Genomic DNA, 26,413 nt, shown 5'->3' with positions numbered 1-26,413 from the left:
ACTTGTTGCCTTTATTTCTGGCACTAGACCCATACTCCCAACTGCTGGTATTATCCAAGGGTTTTATAACTCTGCTTACCCTTTTTCTGCTTGATACCAGGGCTGACAAGCCAAGCCCATTATCCTGAGTCCTCCACTGTTTGGTGGAGCTGTTGCTGCACCTCCCTGACCTTGCTCTGAATACTGGACACTCCTAAGAGTTAGAGGTGGGTGGGGTAAGGACTGAAACCCATTTGCACAGACACATTTCTATTTTATGTACTATTAACAAGTTTACTTTTGAGGCGAATACTTTCCCTTTCCACCCTCGGTATTTTGCCCTTGGTTTCATACACAAGAATCTCGTCACAGCTTCTTTTTATAGGTGGAAATACACCCTGAATCTTTAAGCTAGAGGCAGTCATTTTTATGAGCACAGAAGACCCTTGTAGCTCTTCACTGCCACCTGGCTGCGTGCCTGGAAAGTGGAGATCGGAGTATTGGCAACATAGTTATTGCAAGCAGAACTGGCTAGTGGAGCTTTAGGAAGGCTCCCATAGGCTCGGAGAACTCGAATCTGAGCAGGCAGAACCAGAACCTGAGAGGTGGGTTTGGGGATCCTCTTCCTCCCCGAGACACTTCCAGGGCTCTGGAAGAGCGCCTGCAGATCACGAGTCAGCATGGTGGTCCCACTGTGCTCACTTACACAGAGCACCTGATTTACTCTGTATCAGGGCACAGAACTGCTCAGGACAGGACAGGTAGCACTGCAGGAAACCCAACGTCACACAGAGTTGATGACTTGTAGGGCTGCTGTTTTCAGTTCCCCATCCCCTCGTGGGTAGTGAAATGGAAAAGCACAGACAAGAAAAAGGAGCCCCAGGAAACTCAAGACTGCTGGTTTCTGACAAGGAGAGAAAGTTCGAGAAAACAGATGGCAGTGCATAGAAAACAGTGGCTAGTGAGCACAGAGGGATAGTTAGGATTTGCACTCGGCGCGACCTAGAGGGCAGGCGGGTCATGTTCAAGGGGCGGGGGCTCTGGCCATGGGCCTGCCTGGGGCGGGCCAGTCGGCGGGGCATTTAAATCGCTGCCGCCGCTGGCGGGGACCCGCGCCAGCTCTGCACCCTCCATAGTCCCAGCTTCGAGTACCGGCGCCTCAAGATGCGATCCTCCCTGGCTCCGGGTGTCTGGTTCCTCCGTGCCTTCTCTAGGGACAGCTGGTGAGCTGGGCTGGGGAGGGAGACTGCCAAGACGCGCAGAGACTTGCTCGGGCGGCGGATGTTTCTGCTTGTCCCCGGAGTGGGGGATGGGGTTCTAGTTCTATCTGGCAAGGTTCCTTCGGTGGCGCAGGCGTGGAAGTTTAGTAACACAGAACTACTGATTCCACATTAGCCCAGACTTCTTTATAACCCCGGTGAAGAACAGGGTGCCTGGGAGTCTTCATCCTTTTTGGTTTTCCACCTGTATCTGCGAACACAAGCACACAAGCGGGTACCTGTGGAGTGCCTCCAAGTCTTATCTGTGTATTTGGGGGATCCGGATTTGCTTGTGAGGAGCCCAGGCCAAGAACTGGTAGAATATAAATGGAGCCAGAGAGCTTAAGTCCCCTATTGATTGGATTAGTTAACAAGCCAGAAATCACTGGTTCTATTAAGCCTGTCTGACCATTCCAGTCTCAGGGATACCTAGCTAGGGCAAGATCTCTGGGATCAGAGCTGCAGCTGCTCCAACACTAGGTTGTCACCCTTAAAAGCATGGGCTGGCATTGACAGCAGCTGTTCCCAGGACCACAAGGTCAACCTTGTGCTGGGAGAAAAGGTTTTAGCCAATCTCCATTGAGCTTTTGGAGCAGTGTACTTGGTCTGAAAGAGGTGGGAAAGGGTGGGTATTAAAACATTTTGTTAGTTACAGTCATTTATAAACCATAAAATAACAAAATAACAATTAACAAAATAGTTGCTGGCTTCTTTAAAAAACAAAAACAAAACAAAACAAAAAAACAAAAACAGATGACACAGCAATCCCAAATCTAAATTCTCAAACTAAACCAAGGGTCAGATTGGGCAGATACTTAGTGATCAATTTGGCCTGGTTTTAAAATATGTCATTTTGTTTCAAGGCCTCTCAGGCTAATCATCATATACAAAATTCGTTAGATGGTTTATGTGGTCCTTTTAAAATTTGGAACTATTAAATTTTATGTTTTCAGAAAGATAGAAAATGACTCTCAAAAGGAGATGAACATGAGTGTGAGAGCGTGTACTGCCCTCATAATGAAGGCGCTAGAAGATGTCATAATTGGGTAGAAAGAGAATTCAAGGGGAGGGGAGAGTTGCCATTCAGTGGATGTGGATGGTAGTGATGGGCACACAGTATACTTGCTGTCCTTGACTTTAGCTGCCCTGACTTTACATTTAAAGGTGGTTGAGATGATAAGGTTTTGTGCTATGTATATTTTACCACAATTTTTAAAAGCATAATACAAATAAGCTCATTTATACATTAAGACTCTTGAAGCTATCTCACTAGTGGACATATTTTATATGATTTACCGGATTAGCTACCACTTCAGAGAGTAAAATTGCTCAATGTCAAGAAAAACTAAAATCAGGATAAATAGCAGACTAGATTCAGATAATCTGTAAGGTATTCTCTCTCTAAAACATCGTTTTCTTTGTAGACTCAACTTCAGGTTTTTTTTTTTTAATCTCTAAGAAAAAATTTTGATTACACAATAAAGTGGGTCTCATTAGATTTAATCTCATTGTTTACTTATGTACAGCAAAAACATTAATTAACCAAGTAGGTCATGTTAAGTGCTGTTGGAAGTTTTCATAAGGAATCCCTTTAAAAAAATTTTAAGGTGTGTCCGTCCCCGTCCTTTACAGTGGTGGTGCATGTGTGTCTCTGAGGCCAGAAGTCACCTCAGGTGTCTGCCTTCAGGAGCCATCCATCTTAGTTTTTGAACTAAGAAACCCAGGGTTTCTCACTGGGACCCGGAACTTACCAGTGAGTTCCACAGAGCTTTAAGTAGCCTGTCTCTGCCTTCCCAGGCCTGGGAGCACAGATGCAGCTGCCACCTTGTCAGGTTTTAAGGTGGGTGCTGAGGATGAAGCTCAGCTTGTGCAGCAAGTGCTTTGCATACTGAGCTTGCCCCATTCTTCCGTAAGTAGCCATCCATTTAAAAAAAAAATAGCCATTTTACTATTTATTGCCCAAAATAAGATGCCAAGAAACTGTCTACCAGATTTTACCTGCTATAGATTTGGGCAGATCCCTCTTTCTTTACAGCCCCCCCCCCCAAAAAAAATATCATAAGGCTTTTAGATCTGAAAAGCTGACTGACATTCTTCTACCTGTAAGACGGGGAACTCAGAAAACCACTTTCCTTGGAGTGCTCTATTAGTATTGACTCCATACAGTGAGCCTCAGTCCCTTCAAAGGGGCTGATATATTTGATATTAAATAGACATCCTGGTCGACTACAACATCCAGGCAAGGCCCTGGTTACATAATCAGTTTTAAATATGCTCTTGTTAAAAAAGAAGATATTCTTAATTGAAACTTTATAGCCATATTACCCTGGAAAACAAGAAGACTCACTGAAAGCTTCTGCGTTCTGAGGAGTTCAGTTTAAAAAACAAAACAAAACAAAACACAATGCCTATTAAATTGTCATGGGTTATGGATCACCTAAGAGGAAAGAAAAAGGTCTTCCTTATACTGGCATCCTGAAAAGGGAGCACTGTAATAACATTTCAAGTATTAGTGACAGTCATTGGTAGTTCCCTTATTCCTGTGTGATTAGTGCTGGTCCTGCACATCCTGGCTTAGCAATCTCTGGAACGCAGTTTCTCAGGAAGGGTAGAAGAGTCTCCCTAACCGTCCACTACTGTGTACTTGAAGTTGTTCAAATGGGACTGTCAGAAGAGTAAGGACTCAATTTATAGTGAACAAGCACATGTTCTAGAGAGGAAAAACTTTTAGATACAACATACAAAAAAAAATCAGAGATGGGCTGAAGAGATGCCTCATTCATTAAGAGCACTGGCTGTTCTTCCAGAGGACCCAGGATCTGTTCCCAGCAACCACATGGAAGCTCACAGCCATCTGTCACTCTAGTTCCAGGGGATTTGATACCCTCTAACCTCCATGGGAACTAAACATGCAAGTGGTGCACATACATGCAGGCAAACAAACATGTAAAATAAAAATAAATACATCCCTAAAGAAATTTGAAACTCATTCATATAGTATACAACCACTATAAACAACAAAAGAGTAAGTTTTGGGTAGGTCCCTAAGCATCTGATTTGTAGGGGAGGATCAGTGGTCTGGGAAGTTGCTGTATTTCAAATTAAAGAAATAGAGTTGCAACCTATGTTAACATTTTGGCCGGTAGCTGAAATTATGGCAGACAACTCTGCATGTTGCCATGAGGCAAAGCAACATCAGGATCAGTGGAATCCTGTGGCTAGGCCTGTAATTGTCCGACTCTCAGAAAGCTGAGGCAGGGGGATTGTGAATTCAAAGCCAACTTGGGCAAGTACAGGGACCCTATTTCAAAATAGAAAATAAAGAAAGGCTGATCTTGCAGTTTACTGGCAGAGCACTTGCCTAGAACACGCAGGACCCTAGTCTCAATCCCCAAATACCACAAAACAACACCAACAACAAAACATGGACAGAGACAGCATCCCAAAATCTTTGTAATTTATCATACAAAAATTTCTGAACTATTTATACAAATGATGGCATTTTATCCATATGAGTTTAATGTAGAGGAAACTACTTTTAGCTTCTGATTTCCCAGTGATGCTAATGTTAACGGATGAACATTGGTTTGCAAAGCCATCCTAGCTTCAGTACTTCCCTTTTTAAAAGGTAAAAGATAAAATCTAGATGGTTTTCCAGGAACTCTGATTTTCACCATTATGTGAAACAAGTCACCAAGCCTGAGCCTGCGCTGACATGATTTTATCACACTCACTTGCTTTTTTCCAGACTTAACACTTGCACCTACTATAGTCCAGGGCAAATCGCATTCCCATCCACAAAACACATCCCATGACTACGAGTGGCAAATGTTCTACCACCAAGCTACAACCTCAGCCCAGGGAAAATGAGGGTGACTTGTGATAAAGAACCCATCACACAACAGCCTTCTAAAGACACATCACATGTGCAATGTCTTTTAAAACTGTCTCCAGTCTACTCCGGTCTTGAACTGTTTCTGTAGCAACGTGTAACCTTGAATTCCTGGACTCAGGGCCTTGTACATGCTAGGCAAGCACTCTACCAACTGAGCTACAGCTCAGTCCCACTTGCACACTTAAGTGAGACTAACGCCTATACTCTGCAAAGTTCAAGACATATAGGGATAGGAATCCTTTTACCACACTGCACTTTTGGGTTATTCACTTTTTAGAGCCTCTTTTTTTCTCATCAGTAGAGGCGAGGTGGTTCTAGAGGGTGTGTCTGACTTCTGTGGCTGATGGAGGACCCTCAATAGATGTTCTCTTCTTTTTTCCTAGAGTGTAGTGACTCTAGATGCTCCCCCACCCCAAGAACCAAAGTATAGTTCTGCTGAAAAAATGTTATACTGAACTCTGGGGCTCACAGAGAAAATGAAAGCATCATCTCACCTCAGAATTAATGGTAGAGCTGAAGAGTTGCTGTGCCCACAGCAGACATTGATCGTAGTTTTACTTTGTTTTATTTGTTTATTTGGTTTTGTTGCCCTAGGTGTGGAAGCCAAGGTTCTGGGTAAGCCAAGCAAGTGCTCTGCTGCTGAGCACACTGTTGGCAGTTTTAGAGGTAGCACTGAGCGCCAAAGGGCAATGGTTCACACACACACACACACACACACACACACACACACACACACACACACACACACACAGGGCCTCTCAGTGGCCAGGTGAACCGATTGTGAAGAGAACTGCCTCCTGTGAGGACGTCTGTGAGGATGAAGTATTGGATAGAGGTAGAGCTAGAAACTGCTTGGCATGTAAGAAGCACGTAGTAACTAACAGTGACTCTCTCTGTAGTTACCGAAGATCATTACAGACGGATGTTAAACCAATGCACATTTCCTGAGCTAAACAAAACATAAGCTGAGGTGGGGACAACAGGGTAAGGACTTACAGTGTGAAAGAAAGTTAGAAACGAACTCTGTCACACATTGCTTTCACACGGCCCTAAGGAGAGCATCGAAATAGATGTGAAGATAACAGACAGTCTTGGACTCTTCACCTGTGAAGTACAGATAACAGAATGCCTACTCCTGAGATGGCTGAGATGGCTGAGGAAAGTGTTTAGATGGGTGCCTGGCTTGTGTTACATCCCAAAGAAGCTTTATGGCTAAATGTTATTCTATAAACTTTCCATACTAATGTATGCCATGGATTACTAATTTGTCTTTTTTTTTTAATGAACCGTTAGTTCCCCCATGAGACACACTGATAAAATGAGAGACAGAAAAGCATGTAGCTTGTACAGCATCATGTCGCTGGCAGATGACTGAGGTGGAGTTGGATCCAGGTTAATCTGACTCCTAAGCCTTTCCTCTTCCCACTGTACTCCTGATGATCACGTGGGTGGAAAATGCCATTACTGCAACACTGTCATTTGTCATTTTAGACAAACCGCTTAATGTCTCTGAGACTACATTTCCATAACGATAAGAGAATAATTGCAATTTGTATGTCTTATGATGATATTAGTAAGATTAAATGAGAATGAGAAGCTTAATTTTTACATTTACTTAGTTCATACACACACACAAACACACATATATAATATATGTATATATATACATATATTATATATTTATATATATATATTTCCCCCCCTCCCCCAAGACAGGCTTTCTATGTGCAGACTTGACTGTCCTTGAACTAGCTCTGTAGACCAGGCTGACCGCAAACCAACTGCCTCTGCTGGAATTGCAGGAGTGCAGCCACCACACCCCAGCCTTAAAAGAATATTTTTAATTGAAATAGAATTACATCACTTTCCCTCCAATCCTTCCTCTAACTCCACCCAGCTCCCCTCCCACAAACCTCTCCCTTAAGTTGATAACCTCTTTATCTTTTTTTTTCTGAACTCTTTTTTTGTTTGTTTGTTTGTTTGTTTTTCGAGACAGGGTTTCTCTGTATAGCCCTGGCTGTCCTGGAACTCGCTTTGTAGACCAGGCTGGCCTCGAACTCAGAAATCCGCCTGCCTCTGCCTCCCAAGTGCTGGGATTAAAGGCGTGCGCCACCACCGCCCACCTCTTTATCTTTAAGATACATATGTAAATGAAAAGCTTTTTAAAACACTTAGGCCTCTGTAGTTGGGATTGGCTAGGCAGTTGTACTGTTTGTTGTAGTAGGGGTTCACCCACTGGGAGGAGGCCACCTTGAATCATTAAATCTGTCAGTCTTTGTCTGGGTGCTGACTGCTTGGTTCTCCAGCCAGAGGGAGCAGTGTGCCAGAAAGCACTTCTTGGAGTGAGACTGTGAGCAGGTGGCATCAGGTGTGTGCAGGCCACAGTCTGTGGAGTTTCAGCCCAGTAGGTGTTATTCCACACCCTGCCAACAGCAAGTAGACCACCAGTTCACTGTGCTTCTGAACCACCAAACACCCTAGCCCTGGGACTGCCTGGTTCCTTGCCTTTTGTGCCACTACCTTCATGGGCATGCCTGAGGGCAGCTGACAGCACAGGCATCTTTCCAGAGAGATGGCTGCAGCTGGTGCTTATAGGGCTGGGTGAGCTTCCTGAGGCCTTTTGAGGAGGAAAACTCAGGACCTGGAGGAGGGAGCGAGGCGGCACCTCAGCTGGATGAGCAGGAATGGGTGTGGAGGGAGCCAGCTTTCACAGGCAGGCGGGGCTGGAGCTTGACTCCCACACTGATTGTGTTTTTTCCCCATACCTCAGTCTTCCCAGGGAAGCTGGGCGATGCTGACAGATCGCTCTGTGTTGTGGAGTTGGTGAAGAAGATAGAACAGAAAAGTACTCAGACACACATGGAGAGATCCTGTCCTTGTTGGATATGTGTACACCCATTGCGTTTGTCAGTCCTCGTGACAGTTTTGGGTAGTGCTTTGTTCTTTTATTTTAAAATATAAAACTGAGGCTTGAGAGGTTAAACAGTTTGCTCAAAAGTCACAGTAACCAGAAATGAAAGCTCAGCTTCCTTTGGCTTAAGTCTGATGTCCTTTTCCCTATTCTGTGGCCGAAGGGCTGGAGTCAGATCTGAGTTCCAGATGGTTCCAGTCTCTCATCTTATTATCCTGGTTCCTTGAAAGAGATGCTTGATAAGGGCAGCAGAAAGAACTGCTTAAGGGGCTGGAGAGACGGCTCTGAGCACTAACTGTTCTTCTAGAGGTCCTGAGTTTAATTCCCAGCAGCCACATTGGTGGCTCATAACCATCTGTAATGGAATCTGATGCCCCTTTGTATTGTGTCTGAAGAGAGCAACAGTGTGCTTATATTAAAAAACAAACAAACAAACAAACAAACAAAAATGGCTTAAGGAAAGCTGTGGCGAAAGCCTGGGTTGCCTTGTCCTGCAGGAGAATGATCCCAAGGATGCTGGAGTCTCATCTTCCTGTCACCAGCATGTGACCTGGGCCCATCCCCCACATCTCCTTGCAGCTTGCAGCAGCTGCTTTCTGGGCTTCCTCTTTCCCCGATGATGTTTCCTCTTTCCCTTCTTAAAAGACAAATCCATGTGACACCCCCTCCCCCAACCCCCACATGCCAGCTCAAGCTGTGTGGAGCATGGAGTTATCTGCACAGTTGGTCAGGATCTTTCTTCAGTCAAACTGTACCAGTATTCACAGAGATGAGTTAGACAGACCCAAAGTAATACTAGCACAAGGCACAAAAGCTGTCCTGGGTTAACGGGCTGGCCCATGGAACCCCATGCTTCTTGCTGGGATTGAGTGTTGGATTAGAGAGATCCATGGGCATAAGGCTGGGTCTCAAGAGCCTTCCCAGAGAAGAAACCATTGGCCAGTAACCACAGGAACTCAGAACTTTCTAGATGAAACTTGTGTCTACCGTGATTATCTATCTATCTATCTATCTGTCTGTCTGTCTATCTATTTTGAAAAGAGGAATATATATTTGAGAAGAAAGCCAAATCAAATAGGGGAGACCTGAGAGCTCAGAAAGAATGAGTACACAGGGCTGTAAGCTGCAGCTTGAGTTGTTAAGGGTTTAAGTTTGTGGGCTTCAGAAGAGCTGGCCAATAGGGGTAGAGCCCTGAAATCAGACTTCGCCCCCATATGATTGTCACTAAGTTGGTGTGATGGTGGGGGACCCAGGTGGGACATATCACTACTTTCTTAACCTGTAGCTTAGGCCTTGGGCCTTGACTTCTGCATGCCAGGAGCCAGTGAGGGTGAGGCTAGGACCAGGCCTCCTAAGGGTCCTAGAAGGAAGGCCATCATCCTACTTCCCAAAGTAGGACTACAGCTATGTGACTGTCATCATATTCCCATCAGAATACAGCCTATGTTCAGGAGTGTGGACAAGAGGCCTGGGATTCCACAGGCCTGCTCCCTGCCCTGAGAAAGCTTTCTCCTCAGAGGCCTTTCTAGCCAGTCCTGTCCCTGCTCCCTCTTGTATGCTGCAGGCATGACTCAGGACTCTGCCCCTGGGTATCTGTCCTTGGCCAGCCCTTCCCCACTAGGATATCTCCCAGTGTTGGTGGACAGACGACTTAGTAGAAGGTGAAGGTGGTGGCACAGTCCAAATTGATCCTGGTCTGGTTGTTACTGTACCCAGCCTTATCCTTTTCAGAACCCGCTGACCCTAGAGTCAGCAAACCCAGGAACAGGTTACCAGGTTCATTTCCTCTGGGGAAGTGCTAAGGTCACCTGCAGCCACATCCTGATGTCACATCCTGAGGCTGTCCCAGGTTAAGAGTGTTTAAACCCCCATTGTCTCTAAGTCATGGGCAAGGCTATCTGAGAAGTAGATGTGGAACAAAGAAAGGTGAGGTGGAGAACAGGGTTAACTGAGGAGAGGGGCCTGTTTCTACCTCTCCAGAGATCAGAGGCTGCTCTTGGGGTCGTGCTGGCTTGTGGTGATGACGATGAAGTACTTAAGGGTGGTGTTTGTCATTATCTGTTGCTAATGTGGGACACATTGTTCCCTGTTCAAGCCCAGAATCATTCTTAGTGCAAAGTCTTAATGAAGTTGATAAAGCTATTATCGAGGTCTTGGGAAAGAATAAGTTGGATTGTCAGCTAATACCTAAGAGATAGCTAGTCCCTCTCTATCTGACTTGGTTATTCAATAACCAGCATACAGTGGAGGAGGTGGGACTCTAATAAGTGCCACCTCTTACTAATAAGACTTACAGGGTCATGAGACAGCTGACCCTATGTGGAGTAGTCTGGGAGTCTCCTCCCACATGTTCCTTGGCCCCTGAACTGCTTGCCCAGTCCAACTCTGCACCAGGGCAGCCATTCCTTGCCCTGGCTCTACAAGTCTTCTCCTTGCACCTCCTATGGGGAATCTTGGTTCTGAGGGAAGGAAGGGCTTGTGAGAAGTGAAACCTGTAGGACTCTGCCCTGCTCAGAGTCCTCAGCTGTGAGCTTAAGTTCCTTGAAGTCTTAGTCTAGCTCCACCCTTAACATAGGAACCCCCATGTTCCTTGGCCCCTGTGCTGACAGCACCTGAGGCTCTTTCAGTGAACACCTGGTGTGCCCTAAAAGGAGCATTGGCTAGTAGGAAGGAGGCCTGACTCCAACACTGCTGGGGCCCAGCAGTCTTATGAGCTTAACCTTCCACCCTCTAGAGGCCAGGCAGAAAGCCCCAGAGGAAGCCAGTGTCAGGCTAACACCATACAGCACAGGCTAGAAACCGTATCTTTCAAGGATCCTGTCTTGCTTGCTAATTTAGAGGTCAGGTCTTTGGTTGGGAGATTGGGATCTAGGTTGGGCAGGCCCCTGCAGAGCTGAGAAAAAAAAATCATAGGTCAGAATACTAGTATGGACTGGCTGATCTTCCTGTCTGCCCTGTGGAAGACCTCAGCTACTTAGAGTCACTTTCCTGTATGGTTGCAGACTCTCTTGCAGCTACCCTACCTTCCATAAAAAAGGGAAGTTACTAGCAACCCTGGGTCTTTGTGTCTTAGGAGACTTAGGTAGGCATCCTTGAGAGGTAGGGAGGAAGGACTAATGGCCCCCAAATTTCTGCCAGGCAATGAATCCCTAGAACTCACCTTGTAAAGCAGCTCCTGTTCTTTTTCATATGCTAATATGAAACACCAGCCATATTTTAAGTGTCCACTGGCTATCATATCTGTAACAAACATCTGTCAATACTTCTGTGAGCAAGATGAGAAAGTCGTTCTCAGAGGAGTAAACTGGTTTAGGGAATAAGATTATCTTTTGCCTGATTTTACGTCCTTACCTGTGTCTACAGACATGATTTTGAAATATGTCTAAGCCATCCTGTGAAGCTGCCATGTACCTAGAAGTGGCTATCAGGATGGAAAGGCATGGGATGGGCACCACCCCATGGTGAGGAAGCTCCTGTGGGGCTTCCCCCTGGCTTCCCCTGGCTCATAGCCAGAGCACCCACTCCTAGGAAGCCTCACCCTTCCAATGGCTTCTCGTTCTCTTCAAGAGATAATCCAAAATCTACCTCTTGGCACACAGAGCCCTACCTGGCCTGGGCCCTACCTCATCTAGCCACTTTTGCTTCTGTGCTTGGCTCAGTTTCCTCTTCCAGATATCCTAAGCCATGCAGTGTACCCACACTGGAAGTGTTATTTCATGCCTGTGCCTTACCTGATGCTTTTCCTCTCGCCCATCTCCCAGCCCTGGTTGACTTAGCCATATCCTGCTTGATTTTGAAACCAACCATATCCTCTGGAACCTTTTCCTGACACCACTTGTATCCCACTGGGTTCGGTGTTCCTCCTGTGCTCCCCTGTGACACAGGCTCCCTGCTGCTACGGCACAGGCACTCCAATTCTTCGTGTGTGTTTGTTTTCCCCACTGACCTGTGAGCTGCAGAAGGCAGGGTCTTTCTTTCCATCCCTCTTGCAGTCACCAGATCCCTAGTGTGTACATGGTAGGCACAGAGGTGGTTGCAAGGGGAGTCTTATTTTTTCCAAGAAGATTTGGATTTTAGACTTGGACATTGGTATGACTGTTCTCTCCAATGGCTTTTCCTACCTATGGTTGGAAGGGTCAGGACTCTGGATGAAAAAAGCATGGAACCAATAAGGATGGATACCTGGGAACTCAGGTGGGAGGAAGCCAGGGAAAGGTGGGCTGGATCTGCCTCCCTGGGATGCTCCTGGTTTGTGGGAGTAAAGCAGTGTTGGTGTTGGATGTTGACATGAAGGGAAGGGTTCAAACAGCTGACTTGGCCTCCTTCCGTGCCTCCTTGGTTGCTTACAGCTCTTGAGACATCTGGAATGTCTGCTGAGGTACAGCCTCTGACTTCCCAGGTAACACTGGGGTCTTCTGTTGCCTGGTCATCACTGCTGTTCTCTCAGGGGCTCCAGTGGGACCTGGGTTCCTAAAGATCTTTCAGAACCAGAAAAGACCTGATATGCCATGACTGTGGCCACACATACTTGTGGCCCTGGCACCTCTGGGTGGTCACACAAGCTGAGCTGTGTGGCACTTAAAGGTGGTACCCCAGGTACCCAAGGACTAGGATGAGAGTGACATAGTGCAGTTGAAGAAGCCAGAAGCAGAAAGGGCTTACCTGGTGAGTGAGTGGAGGTTGCCACACAAAGTTGCCTGCTTTTCCCTGGATTAGGCAACATCCCAGTTAACTATAAGGTTGCAGATTCTTTCTATCTATTGCTCTTTGCCTAGACTAGCTGTGTACTCTCTCTAAAGTTTCTCAGAAAACTCTAGAAATCCCTGAACTAGGAATCAGCTAGATGGCAATTGGCTTCCTTGACGTCCTAGAAGACCTGTGTGATTCACATAGGTGCCTTGGGAACAAGTAGCCAAAGAGGTACTTTGAGACTGGGTCTCATTATGTAGTCCAGGCTGGCCTCAGATTCCCAATCCTCCTGCCTCAGCCTCCTGAATTCTGGAACAACAGGCATGCACAACCATCCAAGGTTAAGAATTAAGAATATAGTGCAGAGAATAGTAACAGATGCCTGATAGCTCAACTCAATTTAGGCTCTGCAGAAACACCTTTCGTTTCACAAGAGGTGGCCTGCATTGCTTAATTACATGCTTGGAGGAAGTGAGTTTGGAGTTTGGAGGCAGATTACCAGTCAGGACAGGGTGAGCATCCAATATCTGCCTTAGGTTCATGAAGCCAAGGGAGATGAGCACTCCCGGGCGTGCTCACTCTTCTCCCCTACCCTATTCTTTAATGAGCAGAGGCACTGAGCCTTCTACTCTCTAACATTTTTTTTCAGGCTGGTTTGTTTGCTGGTAGGTTGAAACCCAGGACTTCAAGCATACTAATCCTGTGTCCTGCCTCTGAGCTGTACCCTCTGTCCCGTGCCGAGATCTATTTTCCACATACCTCCTGGTCCCTGATTGCTGATTCAGCTCAGCTGATGCCTTGCTGTGGAAACAGTGCCTCAGCAGGGTGCTGCAGGATCCTCCCCAAACCCTTGGGTGGGTGAAGTGGGTATGCTGCTGTGGAAACTTTGAGAGACTCCTCATTAGGCTGCTCTTTCCGTCTGGCTGGCCCATGAGATAGGCAAGAGGGCAAGGGAGAGAACATGGGATATGTGAGCCACAGAGGAAATAATGATCTTTCTACCCAGTGGAATCGACTAGCCAGGGACCCTGAGGGAGAGGACTCAGGTTTTGTCACCAGCTGTCTCAGCTGTGTCATCTCTTTCTATAGTCAGAGCCTAGGCTGCTGTCATCCAAGTGCAAGGGAAATATGGACATCACTCTGTAGGTAGATCCCTCTCTCCTTTAATTCCATCCCATGCCCATCTGTGTCCATACCTGTTCTATACAAACTGACACAGAGATAGCATTGCCTCGGGGAGACCCTCGAGGGGCTAAGAGGTTGGAAAGAAGGTGGCAGGAGTTGTGTGTGTGTGTGTGTGTGTGTGTGTGTGTGTGTGTGTGTGTGTGTGTATACAGAGGTCCTTTGCTCCCAGACACTCCTAGCCTCTGCCCCAGGAACTTGTGTCTAGAAGAGAGCCTAAAGGCAAACAAAATGTTGGTGGTGCCAAGGCCTTGAGGATGCTCTGGCTGGGCTTCTGAAGACTGGGATGCTCCTCTGTCCTCCAGGTTCCGTGGCTTCATCCTGCTGCTCACCTTCCTCATTTATGCCTGTTATCACATGTCCAGAAAGCCCATCAGCATCGTCAAGGTGAGGCTGGTTGGTAAGGAAGACTGCGGGACATGTGGGGCCTGGAAGATGTGTGCTGCAATTGGATGCTCTAAAAATCAGACAATCCCCTCCAATCTGCTTTACCCTGCTCACTGGGCCTGACCCTTCCACCTGGCAGATACCCGTTGTAGGTGGCTCTTTCCTACGACACTCTTGCAATGTTTTCCTACACGATCCTTTTACATTCACCTCCCAGACAGCACCATTGGTTGGTGTGGGTAAGCTAAGAAGGCAGGGGATCCCGGCTCTGTGGGTTCCATTCATGAATATTGGATGGCCACCTACCCTTGTTGGAGGAGGTACTGGCAGGAAGGATCATGGACTGTGGTGGGAAGCAGTTTATGATTGAGTAGCAGGTTTCTTGCTTCTCTCTGAGCCAAGTGGGTCCCAGAGGGTGGTATGGCCCTTGACCCATATATGACATTGCCTTCCAGAGCCGTCTGCACCAGAACTGCTCAGAGATGGTCAGACCTGTTAATGACACTCATGATCTCAATGATACCACTTGGTGTAGCTGGAGTCCATTCGGTAAGGACAGGACACATTGCTGCCTCTAAACCCCAGTCCCTCCTCGGAAGTAAAAGGGAATTCCTGAGGGGGCAGTCACCTAGACAAGATTCTGTCCTTCCCATCTGCTTTCAGACAAAGATGACTACAAGGAGTTACTGGGAGCTGTGGACAATGCCTTCCTAGTGGCTTATGCCATTGGCATGTTTATTAGGTAAGAAAAAGGCAGAGACCGTGCCCAGTGAGAGGGTGGGTGGTGGGTGGATGCTTGATAACTGCTGTTTCTCCTGACTGATCTGGGACTGCAGGCTAATGTGAGAGTTGAAAGTGTCTCTGTGTGGGACTGAGACCAAGGCCCCATCCAGGCCATCAGCCCATGGACAGCCTCCTTCCTTCTCAATGGTCACCAAACTGTTCCTCCACCAGCTACTCATGGACCCTGCTATTAGCAGCCCTTTTTTCCTATTAAGCTCCTAGATGCTCCATTTAAGGAAGTGTTGGTGGGTATGACCAGGGTTCTCTAAGCACAGCCCTGGATATGTAGATTGCCAAGGAGAACTTACCCAGTGCTGTCTAAACTATACCAGTGTGTATAGTAGGGTCTCACCTAGCAAACATGCTTGCTGCCAGCAATCACTGATGGACAAGGCAGGGTGTGGCCTTCAAGGAGCTCATAGCCTAGTAGAAGGACACTCAGCTTAGCAGCCAATTCAACATTGTTGAAGTGTTGGGTAGTCATGTAGTGCAAGCTTGGATTGAAGACAGGGAGTTAAGGAAGGCATTGGAGGAGGTGAGCCTTGAAATGTGAAGAACCATGGGTGTTGGCAGTGGAGAAGGACACCAGGCTGGAGACAGCAGAGAACACAGCGAGGCAAGTAGGGAACAGCGTGGAGTATAGGTGGAGCCTCTCACAGACTTACCGGAAGGGGTACAGAAGCAACAGCCAGGGAGAAAGGGCTAAAGGATAAGGACATTTGCAGAGGGCCTGCTCCAGAATGTGGAATGGGAGAACCACGGAAAGAGTTTAGCTAGGCATGAGGGAAACACTGAGGTAGACTTGAGGCAGACAGGGAAGGTTACAAGCTAGCATGCCTGCTGTCTAAGCTGCTGAACTCGGGGACAGGTGGTGTTTCAGAGGCTCCCATGGTAAAAGGAGGGAGGCTTTAGAATTTAGAGGGTTGAGTTTGCATTGCTTTAAGGACAGTCAAGTAAAGGTATCCAGAAGGCAATCTGAATATGACCCTGAAGCATGAAGGGGCACATGGGGCCCAAACACATGCAGGAGGAGAAGTTTCATGCATCATGGTAAGTAGAGCCATCAAGCTGATGAAGCTGGCAGGAAGCACGGGACATAGAGTGGTCAGCCAGCAAGAAGGGACATCGGCAACAGAATTGTCAGAGTCGTGTCAAATAAAGCAGATGACTTCTGGAAGGGAGGACTGGGGTAGTACAGGAATGTAGTAGGACACAGCTCAGCACTGGCCACCATGGCCACAGTGACTTCAGTAATATGGACTGGGAGAGGAAGGTGGTAGAGTGGACATGGCATTAACCTGGAGCTCACCCGGTCTTTCTCTCCAGTGGAATCTTTGGGGAGCGGCTGCCCCTGCGTTACTACCTCTCAGCTGGAATGGTGCTAAGTGGCCTATTCACCTCCCTCTTTGGCCTGGGGTACTTCTGGAATATCCACATGCTCTGGTACTTTGTGCTCATCCAGGTATGAGTCTGTGTAGCACTTGGGCCTTTGTTCCCCTCAAAGAGAGGTCCCTTTGGGTTCCTGGCCATCCCCAGGTCACAGCAGGTGGGGACTTGGTCTCTTTGTTTAGTCCCTTCTGTCACCCTGCTCAGGACCCTGTTCCGACTCCCCCAGAGTCTCACAGGACTGGCTCAGTGAGCCTGCCTTAGGTACTGCAGTGAATCTGCTTGAGATGCCTCAGAAGCTGGGTCTCAGCTCACATGATCTTGAGCTAGGAGAAGGCAGCTTGTGTGGCACTGTGTGTGGACATGCAAGTGAGGGAAAGGCATGGCTTGCAGTGCGATGTGTGTGGAGGGCTCCTGAGCCCTGTCATTGAACCACCTCTACCCAAGGTGCTCGCCCGAGGTAACTCTCCCCCTCCCTCCCTTCTACAGATCTGCAACGGGCTTGTGCAGACTACGGGCTGGCCATCTGTGGTGACCTGTGTTGGCAACTGGTTTGGGAAGGGAAAGTGAGTCTATGAGGGAGTGTGAATGACCCTGAAGGGGGAATAACAGGGTGGGATGGGGGTTCTGGAGTACTTTCAGGGGAAAAGATTGGAAAATGTGTCTTCTTGTTAGGTCTCACCCACTGAGAATCTCTGAGGCTAAAAGGGCAGTGCTATTTCTCTATCTAGTCCAGAGCAGGCAGCCTTAGTTATAATTCCTATAACAGGTGAATTTCCATTTTTGATTGATTGTTTTCTTAGACTGGCTTTTGGGTTATCTTGTTCAGTTTCTCACCCTCAGCTCTGATGGTCTGAGCTGTTCACTGTTGGCTCAGGGGTTACTGGTTTCTTTCTTTTCTTCAGTATGCATATCATCTCCCCATTAGATGCCAGTAGCGAAACACAGCAAGTTATATCCATTGAAAATCTCCAGATGTTTCAGGATGTCCCCCAAGGGGCAGAATCACACACACACACACACACACACACACACACACACACACACACACACACACACACACACACAGTTAAAGACTACTGTTAGAGTGATACTGATGGGGTTCAAAGAGAAGAATGGAAGGCTCATGATTTCCCTGTGGTCAGGGTGGGAACACCCATCTGTGCTTGTCCGAGGGGCCAGATAAAGCAATGGGTAGTGCTCTCACCTGCTTGACAGCAGCCAGGGCCTTTGCTGCACTATCTGGGGACTCTGAGAAGATCAGTTGTGGGCACATCCCAAAGGCTAGATGCAGCCAGCCTTTTGAGCTTGGCTGGGCCAGGTTTTTTGTTTTTGTTTTTTTAATGTATTTTTTCAGGATAAAATTAATTTTACCACTCAAAGCTAATTTAAAATAAAATTCAATCAATGAAAAACATACATACATACATACTTACTTACTTACTTACATATATCACTTATTGTGGTTTTTTTTTATATTATTTTACTTATTCACTTTACATGCTCACTCACTGCCCCCCTCCCAGTTACCCCCCTTCCCTTCCCTTCTCTTCAGGCGGGGATTCATCATGGGCATCTGGAATTCTCACACATCTGTGGGCAACATTCTGGGCTCTCTGATCGCTGGAGTCTGGGTGAACCAGCACTGGGGCCTGTCGTTCATCGTGCCTGGCATTATCACTGCTATCATGGGCGTCATCACCTTCCTCTTTCTTATTGAATGTGAGTGGACCCTTCCCACCCGACTCTTTCCACACCCCAGTTGTGCTCATGAGATGAAGCAGCTGGATATTCTGTGAGAATTGCTGCTCAGGGTATTGGATGACTAGCTCTGTGACCCTGAAACTGTCCTTTCATCTGTAAAGTGACATTAGTGCTTGCTCCGTAGGATTTCTGAAGGTGTAAGAGGGACAGTATATCTTCAGTGCTTTGTCTGTAGTATGTGCTCTGCCCAAAGGGTGGTGTAGACAGCTAGTGTTTCTTCCCCATTCTCCCTGAGTTGGCAAGGCCAGGTGTTTCTAGAAGAGGCAGGCAGGTCTAGAGAGCCTGCTCCCTTAATGCTGGGGGCCACATGGGACTTGTAGGGCTAACTCTGCACTAGCTTAGACCCACTGTAAAGTGAGGGTCTAACCTATCGGTAACCTTCTCAGAAAGGCACTTGTTTATCCCCCAGATCCAGAAGATGTGGACTGTACCCCTCCTCGGCATCATGTGAGTTTGCCACCCCAGCCCTAGCCCTGCCTTTCTCACCACATCGCAGGAACTGGCCATGGGAGGGCCAAGAGTTGGAGGAGAGAGCTGTGGTCTTCTAGTGGCTTCACAGACCCAGTTTTGGGCTCTTAGGTTAAATGCCCCATAACCTGATGTGCCTGCCAGTCCAAGAGAAAAACATGCACCTTCCCCAGGATGGGCATCCCCTGCCTCCCAATGGGGCTGTCCTTCCCATCAGGGAAGGTTGGTACATGGCCCTGCCCACCTTCTTTCCTCAGGATGACCTGGAGAAGGAACAGGACAACCCTGAGGATCCTGTGAATAGTCCCTACAGCAGCAGGGAGAGTAATGTGGACATTGCAGCCAGCTCTTCCAAGGAGCAGGGCCCTGAGCCTGAAGCCATCAGTTTCCTGGGGGCACTCAGAATCCCGGTGAGATGTTTATGGAATGAAGAGAAGATGGTCTAGTGATTTTCATTAGATTCAAGGGAATGGGGTGCTAGGGGTGACAAGTGACTTCAAGAATTTCCATGCAGACTGTGGGGTGGCTGCTTGAGAAGGGCCGTGTATATCGGAGGCCTGTCTCGACACGGCATGCAGTATTAGGCACACTGCTGCAGTTAGGATGGAGTGTGTATTTGAGGTTGCTTTGTGTAGGAATGGCGACAGTCATGGGGTAGTTCTAGCCACCCGGGGGCCTCCACTAGACTGGGGGTCTCTTGAGCCCCTTTCCATTGTGCCTTCTCTCACATTTCCCAGGGAGTGATCGAGTTCTCTTTATGTCTGCTCTTTGCCAAGTTGGTCAGCTATACCTTTCTCTACTGGCTGCCCTTGTACATCTTCAATGTGGGTAAGTCCAGAGGAAGAGGAACTGAGAAAAAAGGTCTCTGGGGAGGCCAAGGCCACTTCTGGTGCAGGGAGGATACCATACTTGGGTTTCATTCCAGTATACAGGCAAGGCTGAGTCCCATGCATGTCTCCAGCCACCTGCCCCCTTGGAGCTGAGTTGAGCCTTAGGAGGAAAAGCTCTGTCCTTCAGTCCTCTTTTCTCTAGCCTGAGCGGCTGTGTGGCTCAAAGGTGGGTGGCGGTCTGCCTTGAACACCTCCAGTTCAAGGAAGAGGCTGTGTGAGCTTTCATATTCCATGGACTTCAGGACTCTTCTTCCAAGGACCATTATGGGAGTGATGTGTTTGTACTGTGGTCTTAAGGTCTACACTGAGGGAGCTGCCCCAATACAATAGCTACTTTCCACTGTTCCTACCCAAGGCTGCAAAGATGAAAGGAGATCACTGTTGTGGTTAAAAAGGTTGTTTGGTTCCCACCTGCTCAGAGTCTCTGGTTTGCCATGCTTTTGATGGGGTAACATACCAAAAAGCAACTCGCTCTGCTTTGCTGGCCGCCAGGATTCAGAGAGCCACACCCCTTACCCTTACCCAAGACCTTTTGCCCAGAGCTGCTTTCCTCTTTCCCAGCTGTGGGAAAAGACAGCAACTGTCCTAACACACACACACATACACACACACACACACACAGAGAGAGAGAGAGAGAGAGAGAGAGAGAGAGAGAGAGAGAGAGAGAGAGAGAGACCAGGAAACCATGGGGATTAGTCATGGCCAGATCTCCAGCTGTAGCTTGACCTATATCTCTACATGAGGGCCCCTGTCTCTGATACTGGCAGAGTACTACGGCAGTTTTGCAGACATTGTGACTATGCTTTGTGGCTTTGTTGCTGACTTCAGAGTATGAATCAGCCTTGAGGGTGGAGTTGCAAGTCAAGTTTCTAAATGTTCCCCTTTTCTAAACTGAGAATCTCCTTCTGTGGCTGTGAGCATTAGTACAGACCTAAGGTAGCCTAGGAAGGGCCCCTATGGAGCTTCTGTGTTAGGAGTGGGTCAAGAAGGTAGCTGCGCCCATGCTCAGTCAGAACCATTATACTCCAGGAGAAGAGTTGGAGATGCTGTCATGGGCAGGTACCAGGTCCGCAGGACAGCCTTGCAGTGAAAGGTCTAGGTCATCCTTCTGACAAAGAGAGCACTTTAGGACTTGGCTCTGAGGGTGTGTGTGTGTCAGGCTGCTGCAAACTCGCCTGGTGACTCTAGTCAATCACTTGGCCCTGTAGCCTCAGCCTTTTCCTTGGACTGGATTAATGCGCCACAGGAACTCTTCTGGCTGTGTCATTCAGGAGCTTTGTTCCAAACCTCCCTGAGTGTCTGATTATGTTTTTGTGTTTTCCATAGCTCACTTTAGTGCCAAGGAGGCCGGGGACCTATCCACGCTTTTTGATGTTGGTGGCATCATAGGTGAGGCCCTGTCCTTTTGTCCTGGCATGCTGTCTTTCTATTTGCTTCTGTGTAGAGGTACAGAAAGAGGGGACAGCTGGCCATGATCTGGGCAGAGGGAAAGCCTCCTAGTGTATTCTCATCTCTGTTCCTGCTAGACTGGGTGGGCCTAAGAAAAGCGACCATTGCGCTGTGGTTTCTTGGAGTCATGGGAACAGGGGAAGACTGCAGAGGGAGGTAGTGATTCTTAAGGCCAGCCTAGCGCTGGGCAGGGTGTTGGGACAAACTGGGTAGCAGATGAGGAACAGCATGTAGTGTCAGGGGCAGCGCGTGAGTGAGCATGTGTTTCAGGTGGCATCATGGCAGGGCTCATCAGCGACTACACCAATAGCAGGGCCACCACTTGCTGCATCATGCTGATCTTGGCTGCTCCCATGGTACGTACAGTCTCAGTGTGCATATGCTTGGGATCAGGTGTCTAGGGCCTGGATGGACCCATGTATCCATCCCTATATTTGCCTGCACAGCTATGTCTTTGTTCATGTGTATGTGTAATCCTGGGCACATGTAGAGACAGAAAAGCGAGAGTCAGCAGTGGACCAGGCTCTGTGAAAAGAGACCAGGATTAATAATCCCAGAATGGGATTAGTGATTATCTAACCTTGGTGGGGAAAGGAAAAACCAGCTGTGACATTTTTTGAGCAAGGAATAATGAAGAGTTGAGGATAGACACAAAAGAAGATGTTTGTGGGAGAGGGAAAATTATAGAGCCATACATGCCTGTAATCCCAGGATTTGGGAGGTAGAGGCAGGGGGAATCAGGAGTTCAAAGTCTTCCTCAGCTACAGAGTGAGTTTCAGGAAACCCTGTGTTTCGTGATACTCATTTCAAAACCATAAGAAAAATAAAAGGAAATTAGAGATTACCATAGTTAGACCATCTATTTTGAGACACATAAAGACCTGAGAAGTGGATGTACAAGGCGGGAAAACCAAGTGATATGTAGAATTCCAGAGCAGGCGGGGGCTAGTCCAGACCCAGGCCTCACCCAGCAAGAGGAAAACATGTCCTTCTTCCTTCAGATGTTCCTGTACAACTACATTGGCCAGAATGGGATAACCAGCTCCATAGGTGAGGAGGTGGTGTGACTCCCACCCGGTCACTAGTGACCCTCTGCCTGGGGAGCTCCATGTCATGGGTGTGGAGCCAAGGCCAAGGACGTCACTTGCTCTGGACTGGGCTGTGCACAGCGCCTCATCTCTAATAATGCCATCTCTGTTGTCTTCCCAGTGATGTTAATTATCTGTGGGGTCCTGGTCAATGGCCCTTACGCACTCATCACCACAGCGGTCTCTGCTGACCTGGTGAGTGGGCCACTTGTGGGCACCAGGCTGGTCTGAGGGCATGGTCAAGGGCTCTATCTACAAGTCCATTTTCCCTTCTCCCGTTCCCACTTATTGTCCTGCAGAACCTCCACGGGCTCTTTCCTTTCAACCTCAGGGCCCCATCACCACCCACCTCTAGCTTGTTTTCTCCCAGCACTGCTCTTCCTGGGGTGGCTTTGCTTAGCTTGAGCTGTCCCACTCCATTCTGTCTCCCCAGGGCACACATGAGAGCCTGAAGGGTAACGCCAAGGCCCTCTCCACTGTCACGGCCATCATTGACGGCACCGGCTCCATAGGTTTGTTACTGGCTTGGGCTCCTGGCGGCTGAACCCCAGCCTTGTTATGGGTGGACCCTCCATGCACCACCGAAGGTGGCAGGGGAAGGTGTGTACGTTTCTTTCAGGAGACTGTTTTGTATAGGTGCGGCTCTGGGGCCCCTGCTGGCCGGGCTCATTTCCCCGACAGGCTGGAACAATGTGTTCTACATGCTCATCTCTGCCGACGTCTTGGCTTGCTTGGTAAGAGTTCTTGGGCTACACAGATGTCAGTTGGGGAATGCTTTATGTGTACAGACTGTAACTCTGGTATAAAGCAAGCACTGGGGCTTCTGGGGTGGCGAGAATGGCAGCTGCCCTTCGCTCAGAATTACTTCCTCCTGTGAGGAGTGCCGTTCCACTAACTTCTCAGCCGCCTGTCCCATGGGTCAGCTGAGCCCGGAAGCTCACAGTGTCTTCCCTTCCCTTTCTACCTTGAACACCCCGCAGCTCCTCTGCAGGTTGGTGTACAAAGAGATCCTTGCCTGGAAGATGGCCTGCAGCAGAAGCAGTGGGTGAGTTTCCTAGCAGTGGAAGCCATTCTCCTAACCTCCCGTCTAGGACTCAAGCCAGGGCTCAGTTACTCTATGCTGAGTCTGTGCTGGTCCACTGTGGGCCTTAGGAGCCCTGAAGCAGCGCCCCTTGATGTGCTGTTGGACCCCATCCCACTCAGGAACTACTAACCTTGCCTCTGTTGTCCCCGTGTGTCTCCATAGCTCTAGTATGGCTCTAACCCACCCGCGATAGTATTTTCCTCAAGTCCCATGACTTTTGTGAGTATTTTCTTCAAGTATGACTAATACGCCATCGGAATGTGGGCTGCATGGGAATCCGCTCCTCTCCTGCGTGTGATTTCCCTCCTGCCCGCCAGCTTTCTGTTTCCTTGGGAGCCATAACTGGAGATTCAAGCTAGAAGTCAGAGACCGGTGCTTGGGACCTATTTCTCAGGGGATCTGAGATGCTACAGGGCTTTGAACACACCCATAGGGCAAAGGGGCCAGAGATCCGGAATCTTTTCTTCTCTGAACTGAGGCAGAGCTGTAGATGCCTCCTAAATGTCAGAAATCATCTGACCCCTTTGCCTGGGCTGTGTAGAAAAGGGCAACTACCAATCAAAGCCTCCGGAACAAATTGCAAACAGTGCTTAGTTTGGTGTGGTTTTTGCCTGGTGTCCAGAGGTGGTGGGTGTGGAAGTCGCAGAGGTCAGTGACTGAGTCAGAGGCTGAGGTGCTGGTGACTGGGCGGCTGTCCCTGGGGCCTTCCTGGCTCTTCTGGCAGAAGCATCTTACTAAGAAAAGGAGCTGGCAAAGCCTGGACCTGGGCTGGATGGTAAATGTGAAGAACCACTTCCTGGGGTCATGGTAACCCACACAGCATCTGGGGAAGCACTTGCACTTTAAGAAGGCATCACACAGGCAGGGAAGCAGAAAGCAGTGGTACACGTGCAGGCATCCACAGGGGCTGCCCTGCCCTGCCCTGCTCTGGAGGTCGGGAGCAGGGGACTGGACAGCATGAGTTTTCTCCTTTCACCTACATTCTCTGGGCTAGGCTTGAAGGGAGCCAGGAAGAGAAAGAAAGCAGAAAGGGAGGAAAGTATGTAGTGAGCTGGAGTGGAGGCCAGGCTCACCTCACTGTGGCTTGCCTCTTAGCTTCCTTGAGAGGCAGGTATTCTCATTTGAAGTGAGGAGCCAGTCCTGGAAGAACCTAAAGCGGAACCCAGGTTTGTGGAGATAGCTTGTCTTTCTGGGCACTGCAGCTCCCGCAGGCTGGTTCTTCCTGGAAGGGCCATTAAGAAATGGCTGGTGATTTACTGGGGCAAGGAGAGCTCTAGGCTGAGAACCTGAAGTCCCTGAGGTTCTTGGTTTCTCTGTACACTCACCTCTACCTAAGACCTTGGCAGACTCCTCGGTCTCTGCATCGTTGAACATAATGGAGATGCTTTCCTCAAATGCCTGTCAGGGTTGGTCTGAGGCACAGAGAAAATGAGATAGGGAGTGATGCTTTTTGTGAAGTGGCCAAATGTGGCAGAAACACTTTGTTTCCCATATTATTCTGGCTTGTTAGTGCCTGCCCAACAAGTAAAGGGGAACCCTAATTATGGACAGTAGACATGAAAGGCAGAAGCTTATTAAGTTATGACTTACTTTCTCTTCCATCCCACCCTCTGTTCATGCAGGTACAAACAAATTTGAGGCCTCAATTGGAAGAGCAGCATGGGTTACCCCTGCTGGGTACCCAACTTATGAGCAAGAGAATGGAAGCTTCCATCACAGGGAGAGGCAAAGCCTCCTGATCTAACTGGTCTAGCCCCAAGCTACACTGCTGCTAAGGAAGGGTACAGAAACTCTATGGGAAGGGACTGCAGAGCACCAAGCATGGGAACATGGCAGACTTCAAGGCCTGAGCTCTGGCAACTGCAATCAAAAGGAATCAGCTGAAAGCAGAAAGGAAGGACAGGTTCAGACTCTTGCTGGTTTGGATTCCAAGGCCTAGAAAAGGTGCATCTCTCCTTCCCATGTTAAATTATAACCTCTGTAATTATCCTGTACCTATGAGGGATTTCACCTTGTTTCAAAGGTGCCAGGCCTCTCTCTGTCTTTGTCTCTGTCTCTGTCTGTGAATTATTCTTTCTGTATTTCTCCAAGTAGGACCCTTTTGATCTCTCCTCCACTCGATCCTGTTGATAACTCAGCCACTTTGAAGCATTAGCACTGCCCTTGCAGAGTTAAGGTTTGGATGGGGTAAGGGAGCTGTCATGAGTACTGGATGTAGGGGAACTCACTCACGGGCTCCTAACTGTGCCCACCCTCAGAGCCCAGTACCTCCCTTGCCTCACCCTTAAGATGCCTCAGTGGATGAAGACATCAGGGTCAGTGTGGTGAAGACTAAGGGGTGTTGTATACAACTGCAAATGCCAGTGTGAATTAAGCACTGGGTGCTCACATCGTGGCAGCTGTCCTGTAAGAACAAACAGGAAGTGGCTATGGGAAGGACTTAACCCTCAACATAGGTGCCAAGTTTAGCAAGAAATGAAGATACCACTGGAAACATCTGAGTAACTGCTACTGAGCAGTTGCTAGGAGACACCTTGCAGCCACCCTCTGTCTGGTGTTCTGATGCACGTGCCTTCTACTCTTGAGTCCTGGTTCATGACATGCCAGACTGACTCCTGGCATTTCCGCCTGACCTCTAAGCTGCCCATCAGCACCAATACAGATTTCCTTTGCCAACTGTGCCACTGTTTATCCTTGATAGGCCTGGCATAGCAGCAGCCATGGGGCTCATGAAGGGCAGTAAAGCATTGTGACATGAACAACAAAGATTGGTATTCTGGGGCTGTGACAGCTGGCTTTCCCAGAGGGCATTGCTCATGACATTGATAACACTGTGCAATACAGCAGGAGCCTAGACCACCATACAAGATACATCCATTACATTTACTAGGATGTTGTGTCAGTGTGTTAACAAAATACACTGGCCTCAGCAATAAAATATAAAATAAAATATAAAACTCACCTGCCTAATTCTCATTTTCGTCCTGCAGGAAGCAGTCAGTCAGGAACATCTTATACTTAGGACCTGGTACAGGGCAGGGGCTGACAAGAACAGAAAGACTGACATGTGGAAAGGATAGGCTTTAAGGCAAAGCTGTGTTACTTCTGTAGGCCACTAGATGGTGATAGCATCCCGTAGTAGAGTCCAGGGCAGGCTGGTGCTGCTGTTCCTCTTCAGAGAAGGAAGACTGCTTCTGAC

The 26,413-nt window shown here is 48.2% G+C and overlaps 1 protein-coding gene across 2 annotated transcripts; it reads left to right on the top strand.

Moving 5' to 3' along the window:
• The first annotated feature begins 762 nt into the window (after window positions 1-762).
• Window positions 763-26,158, top strand: Slc37a2 (solute carrier family 37 member 2). 2 transcript variants are annotated; one of them, XM_021207065.2, is made up of 19 exons: window positions 1,085-1,202; window positions 14,221-14,302; window positions 14,758-14,851; window positions 14,966-15,044; window positions 16,412-16,547; window positions 16,961-17,037; window positions 18,027-18,193; window positions 18,645-18,682; window positions 18,961-19,113; window positions 19,441-19,531; window positions 20,920-20,982; window positions 21,313-21,398; window positions 22,044-22,092; window positions 22,252-22,325; window positions 22,564-22,642; window positions 22,767-22,864; window positions 23,111-23,175; window positions 23,377-23,433; window positions 24,837-25,208. In XM_021207065.2, exons 1-18 carry the CDS (start codon window positions 1,144-1,146, stop codon window positions 23,405-23,407), a joined length of 1,521 nt encoding a protein of 506 aa, XP_021062724.1. In that variant the 5' UTR covers window positions 1,085-1,143; the 3' UTR covers window positions 23,408-23,433; window positions 24,837-25,208. The 2 variants fall into 2 exon arrangements, with proteins under 2 accessions (XP_021062725.1, XP_021062724.1); XM_021207066.1 differs by lacking the exon at window positions 23,377-23,433 and having other exon boundaries at window positions 763-1,202; window positions 24,837-26,158.
• The last annotated feature ends 255 nt before the right edge of the window (window positions 26,159-26,413 follow it).

This window comes from Mus pahari, chromosome 10, assembly GCF_900095145.1.
Source record: "Mus pahari chromosome 10, PAHARI_EIJ_v1.1, whole genome shotgun sequence".
NCBI lineage: Eukaryota > Metazoa > Chordata > Mammalia > Rodentia > Muridae > Mus > Mus pahari.
The sequence above is the reverse complement of the archived record's forward strand: the minus strand, read 5'-3'. Positions and strand labels throughout refer to the sequence as shown.

Bases quoted from the DNA above. Each gene is read 5' to 3' on its own strand.
- Slc37a2 (XM_021207065.2), top strand. From the start codon at position 1,144: ATGCGATCCTCCCTGGCTCCGGGTGTCTGGTTCCTCCGTGCCTTCTCT. The intron at 19,532-20,919 runs GTAAGTCCAGAG...TGTTTTCCATAG, and splicing joins CTTGTACATCTTCAATGTGG to CTCACTTTAGTGCCAAGGAG. The intron at 20,983-21,312 runs GTGAGGCCCTGT...CATGTGTTTCAG, and splicing joins TGATGTTGGTGGCATCATAG to GTGGCATCATGGCAGGGCTC.